Source organism: Protopterus annectens, chromosome 2.part1 (assembly GCF_019279795.1).
Source record: "Protopterus annectens isolate FY-2018-M chromosome 2.part1, PAN1.0, whole genome shotgun sequence".
NCBI lineage: Eukaryota > Metazoa > Chordata > Ceratodontiformes > Protopteridae > Protopterus > Protopterus annectens.
The window spans coordinates 303684642-303691265 of record NC_056729.1 but is presented as its reverse complement, the minus strand read 5'-3'; the positions used below and the strand labels follow the sequence as shown (position 1 = coordinate 303691265).

At 39.1% G+C, this 6624-nt stretch overlaps 1 protein-coding gene across 1 annotated transcript in view; it reads left to right on the top strand.

Annotated features, from left to right (window-relative positions):
• Positions 1-1563: 1563 nt before the first annotated feature.
• PGM2 (phosphoglucomutase 2) overlaps positions 1564-6624 on the top strand; it is an 819165-nt gene continuing 814104 nt past the window's right edge. Inside the window, exon 1 of the mRNA XM_044062144.1 lies at positions 1564-1882. Within this exon, the coding sequence (XP_043918079.1) occupies positions 1805-1882 (78 nt within the window). The 5' untranslated portion in view covers positions 1564-1804. The remainder of the gene's footprint in view (positions 1883-6624) is intronic.

Here is a 6624-nt window from a genome sequence, read left to right as displayed (position 1 = left end):
CAACTTGTTACTCTTATGCACACTTATATATACATCAAACCCTCTACCCACAACAAACACACACACGTATATATATATATATATATATATATATATATATATATATAAAAGCATGGACCACAACAATTAATGTGTTTGCACAGCATCTGAAGGCAGATTAGAAATCCAAGTGAATCAGTAAACATTTTAGGAAACATAACTCATGAATGTGCAAGCCCTCAGAATGATTCAAAATACCTTTCAATTACTAACCATAAATGAATTGACTGATGAGACCTTGATTTCTGGATTTCCTGATAGAGACCCTAGTTTCATGACTGCCAGGAAAATTTCCTGACAGGTGGAAACTTTACCTGTGACTGTAGTGATTATCATTATTTGATTATTATTACTATTTGTTGACTGCAATCCACCACCTTTTAAACCTCCATTTTTGGGAGGGGCAGAACAAGAATTTGAGCTGAAGTTAGGTAGTTCTTAAAAAACGGAGAGAGAGAGGTTCTGCATAATTTTCACTGCTCTGTTGTAAGATGACAGATTTTATGAAGACGGCATCCATCAAAAGTCTTTGAAATTTAGGGACAATTGAGGCATATGGCCATTTGAAATGGTGAGAGTATGACCTATGGAAGGACATTATGTTTCAACACAAATTATCCACTTTGGGCAACTGACACTTGGCAATTAACTTGAGGAATCCATTCATCCATATATACACAAGGCCTTTTTCCCATTTTTGCACAGTGTTGGTGAATATCTCTCAACTATCCAGATTTTCTCAGAATGTCCAGATTTTTGCCTAATATTTTCACCCATTTTCCATTAAATTTATGTTTTTCTGGCAGATCGTCGAGGACTGAAGTCAGTAAATAATGAAAAGCATTTGAGTTTCAGACTTCATATCCTTCAAAAAAATGCATATTAAAACAAAACATTTTATTCTATCAACTTTCTGGGTTTATTAGAAAAAAATATTTAAAATTTGTCCGTATTTTTGGACCTTTGTTCCCCCATTATTTTTGGCTTTGCCCTTATTTCTTATGCCAGGAGTTTGAGAGGTATAGGTTGGGGTGTCACTTCAACAGTGATAATCATCTAGAGCCACGCCTTAAACTTAATAACAGTAATAATAATAAATCAATAATTCTAAGAAGAGCAAATCAGTGCAGTACCTACAACTGAAAGGCAATGGTATGAATGTATGTTAGCTGTTTTGTCAACGAAATTATTTTTCTTGTTAGCATACCTGTCAATTGTTTCACATTTTGAGTGTTAAAATGTCCATGTTCTTTACTGTTCCACATTGAAGAGTCTGTCATACAATCAGTGTGAACATTTTTTACTGATATACACAGCAAATAAAACTGAATCATATTAATTCATCAAAATAACGTTTTTATAACTAAAAAGCAAAACATTTTAACCTCCCTGCGAGCTTCATAACTGAAGTCGTTAGGAAGCCGTTACAAGCGTTCCATATTCTGAGAGGCAGTGCTCAGTAAGTCAATATCCTGAACGGGAAGGCTGAGATCTATGTTTGTTAAAAATAGCCTTACGAATTCATAGATGAAATAACTCAACATTGAATCAGAATGGGCGGGCATCAATAGAGGCGTTTGTAATTTGTCTGCGCGTACTTCACATTATATATTCCGTCAGCACCCGTCTCTTCCTCATTCATTTCAGTGTGTTACACACCATAGGCGTGCGTGCCTGTCTACACGAGCAGTACAATCTAAAGAGTAGATACAGTTTGTAAGCCGCTTTGGGAGACTGTATTTTTGAAAAACTGTATTTTTCTGCTATGGAAAGCCATCTGCAGGTCGACACGGGGAATGCGGAGCTGGATCAGGCCGTGAGACAGTGGCTCCAGCTGGACAAGGTAAACGCTACACGGAAAGACTATTAGAACTAAAGGTCAGACACAGTTTTCACTGAAATGGTAATACTGCTGCTCTGATGAGCCAACGGCAGGCCTTAGATGACTGTAGGAGGTAAGGGAGCGGCTTGTTACACTGATGCAGTTTGCAGGTAAAGGATGATGTGGATACTGAGTATCCTAGTCTGCCGGAAAGACAGAGTGCTGACCTCCACAGTCACTAGATCTAATGGTTTGTTTTATCGCTGTAGGGTTACCACCTGTCCCTCTTTTAGCAGGTGTGTCCTCCGAAAACAACTAAAAAATGGCAAATGTCCTGAGATTTAAGACAAAATATATTTCTTAAGTTTTCTTTCATAGTTGCATAAAGCTGTTATTTTGTGTCTGGAACACATAAATACTATATTGCATAGCATAAGCAGCTCAAATGCTATAAAAATAATCTTTCAGTTTAGCAAAAAAAAAGTGAAGTTCTGTCCTTTGTGCTGGCCATGGGTATGTTGTGTCCTGCGAAATCTCCCATTTCTACAAAAAAGTTCCCACTTTGGGCATTTGAAAAGGTGGCAACCCTATGTAATCGCTGCTGTAAGTAGTTTGAATCCATGTGTGGTATATCTATGTATTCGTTTTGCTTTTTGCTGGACTATTTATGACCATGTGCTATTGACAGTCGCAGACATTTGACAGTTTTGTCCAAAACTAAAATGTGTAACAGAGACTTAAACAACTGTCAAATACAACAATTTATTGACGTTATGATTAGGAACACAGCTATTGTAAAGCAAAATAGAATCAAAAGCATCACTGTGGTGGTGGTGCTGCGGTAGCGTTGTCACCACACAGTAAGAAGTTGTCCTGTTCGATTCTCAGCTAAAGCGTCTTCTGTACGGAGACATGCGTGAATGGGCGTACCTTCGTTGAAGGTTGTGTGTCAGGCCTGGCAAGTCGGTATGTAAAAATTTACTGCCAATCATCATGTGGTGACCCCTAACCGGGAAAAGCCGAATGATACAACAACATTAATGACCTAAAGCCTTTTTCAGGAGGTAAGGATGTACCCAGACATTTTAGAATTCTAAACCATAATATGAAGTCAGTTGCTATACGTACCCACATTCACCAGTGTGGAACACTTTGCCTGGAATTTGGTTACAGTTTGCAGCTGTGACCAATTCGGTTGTGTTTCTGAAAGTCTGTATACCAGTTTCTTATATTGATAACTGACAGAGAAATATCACCCCATTAAGTAAATTAATCCCCAACTAACATACCCCCATAACCCATGGCTACCTCTTTACTAATATACCCCAACATATGGGTCTCCAGTGCACTATGGGACAAAACTAGATTGGGTTGCCTGGCTAGGCTTGTAAAGAAAGACCCTGGTGGCTGTTAGCCTAGTATGAACCTGTGAAGTACATACAGTAGTGATCTCTAATTGGATATCTGTCAGTGACAATATTTGTCACCCGTCCAACAGTTTGGCTGAAGTTAAAAAGAATGCAAGTGAGCCACCAGCAAATTATTTAACACGTGTGAGGATCGGAGATTCAGTGCCTTTTAGATGAGTTGCAATGTACCGCAGAAATTAAGCTGTGTACCACACATATGCCTGGGTAAAGTCAGAAAGACTCCTCTAAGGCAAGATTGGTTTGTGCTTTGCAGAGTTGGGCCTATTCTTAGTAAAGGCATATATATATATATATATATATTAGTATAAATATATATTAGTATAAATGTGTGCAGAGCAGACTTTTGTAACATATATGGTAGAAGTAACTGAGCATGACATGTGCTTTAAAAAAAATCCCAAGTTAGAAATGTTGGAATTGATAAGGGCATTTATGAGCACATGAAACATTGCAGGTGTGAGAAAGTAAGTTCTTTGGTATCTTACCCATAAATTGGCATACTAGTAGCCTGTGCTGCATTTTCTGCTGTCCGGAGTCTATATTTTTAACCACTGGAATGAGCACTGCTTTTGTGATGTATCGTTACTTCATACCTCTCAACATCTTAGGGCAAGAAATCCGGACAGAGCCTAAAATAATGGGTCAATAGCCCAAAAGTAAGGACAGAGTTAGAATATTGCTCTTACAAACTTAGAAAATTGCTAAAATGACAAGATTTGTGTTAAAATGTATTTTCTGAAGGATAGAAGTCTAGAACTAAAATGTTTGTCATTTAGTGATGCTAGTCCTTAACCATTTGCCAGAAAACTGCCGATTTTGATGAGGAACAGATCAAAAATATGACACACAAATCTGGACATTCTGCAAAAATAGGGACAGTTGAGAGATGTGTTACTTCTTTGTAGTTGAGTGAGGGGCTGGGGTGGTCACTTTTGACTGTACTGGAATGGAATTTTGTAAAACAGGACTGTTCTTGGTCACAGCTGCAATGAGACAATACTTTCCTTTTTCATTGTGTAGGTGGCATCAGTGCTGAAACAAAAGTTTCACATCTGCTATAATGAGACCAATTAGTATAATTTATGCCACATTAATAAGTTTAATGCTGTGACCCTAAAGATATTCTACTGCTATGCATCCTACAGCGGTTTGAAAATAATTAGCACCTCCCTCCAGCTGTATGTTTTTAAATCAGATATCTTTATCTACATAGATTATAAACAAGGGGCAGGATTCACGAAGGCTTGCATGGAGTGTAAGAGACGTGCAACACTCCATGCAAGCCTCGCGATCCAGGAACAGCCCTAAACTCCGTGTAAGAGACCAGCTAAAACGTCTCTTACACGGACTGGGCGTGGACATGCTAAATACCTCACTTGCAGCCGAAAGGTATGCAAATGAGGTATATTAGCGATCCACGAAGCAGAAACCAGTCCGTGTAAGAGACTGTTTAGCTGCAGAAATGTACTCAGTTGACAACTGACTACGTTTCTGCAAATTCCACAACGGAGCCATGTCAGCTCCAAAAAAAGGGTGCATATGACTCAGGCAGTATGCTAATGGCCAAATATGTGGCCATTGGCAATATAACCCGATGCCAAAATAATAAAAATATAATTTTTTTTTTCCAGCAATTGCCGATGTTTAAACCCAGCGCAGCCCCACGCAAACGGGCTGTGCTGTATAAAACATGAAAATGAAGGTTATAAACCCATGAACTGTATTGCCAACCAGGTCACAATAAGAGCAATGCTTCAAGCGATAAAAGTTAAAGTCACAATTTAATGAACAAAATATAAAGTGAGCGTAAAATCCAGTACACGCTTTCGGCAAGGACGTTGTCCCACCTTCATCAGACAAACAAGTGTAAAGATATCAATTAACAATATTTATATCCATGAACCATTAAAATATCCAATCATTGTGAAATGCATTTCAATTAATTACACGTTGTCATGAGAACCTCAAATATGTATCCGCCTACCATTAACATCTTAAAGATGTAGGGATAAACGTGCTTACTTTCATATTTATGCATATTTATACATATACATTATTTGAACATCTATGCGTCTTATGAAGGTTTGTATCTCCCTCTATTGAGTTATAACCATATTGTAGAATCAAATGGCAAGCTCATTTCAGCCACTGGTCCCAATATAATTGAAAATAAGAAAGAGGAAACTAACAATAACTACAGAATTAGCTTCCTACATACGTATTCCTTGGATTTCAAGGAAATCAAGGAAATTCTTTTTAAGAATTGGGACGTATTAAAAAATGATAGATTTCTAACTAATTTATTAGGTGACCTGGTTGGCAATTTTAAACAGTTCATTATTTTCTAAGTTGAAGGTTATAAACCCACAAATGTGGGTTTCATGCAATACATGGAATGACTATGCAGGGAGCAGCAGACCAAAAACAACATGGCCACCGTGTAGTGGTTGCTAAGGGGGGAAGCTGAGTCTAAGACATGTAACTAAGCATTAGTAGGCAATCTCATGTAAATGAGGGTTAGGATACTGAATCTCACAGTCACATAGCAAATGAGCACAGTCTGAGTAGTGTAAGAGATACATAAGGGGGAAGAATAGAGTAGGAGATAGGTGACATCACAGGGGGGAATGGTAGAAAGAAATGCAGTTCATTGGAGGCCAGTGTAACATGACAGATGACAGACACAGATCATGGAAAGAGGTGTGCCACTAGATAAGTCATGGAAAGCTAAGAAATGGAAGGTGTACACTGTTACTTACACCAAAGTTTCTTGCTGGGCGTGCATGCGCACGTGTGCGCGCCATGAAGCGCGAGTAGGGCAGTGTGCGCGCGTGTAAGGCAGACTCAACATGTGGGAGCGTGTTGGGTGATGTTTAACACTGTTTGCGCTGGTGTGCGCACATGTAGGGCAGGCTGAGTATGTTGGAGGCAGTTGGCAGACGTGTAACAGTGTTTGTGCGGGTGTATGCGCGTTTTAACCCGAATAAGTAGATTATGAACCGTGTAAGCACGTGTGCGCGCGTGTAAGCCACTGTGAGCGTGTTTCTGATAGTATGCACGTTGCTCCCCCCCTGAGGAAACAGAGGAAAAAGGAAGCAACAGAATTAATAGGAAGCTAGCAGGGATAACTGCTGAAGCTAGCAAGTGAAAACAATTAGAAGCAGGCAATTACACAGGCAGAATAGTAGCCCAGACCAGCACTTAAAACTCTGCAAACAGTAGTGCAGGATGTTTCCCTTAAGAGACACTGCAAGACAGGAGTAAGCTAATAGAAGTGAAAACTGAAAAAGCTGAACTCAGAGCAGAAATGTTAGGGAGCTAAGCTAGTGACTT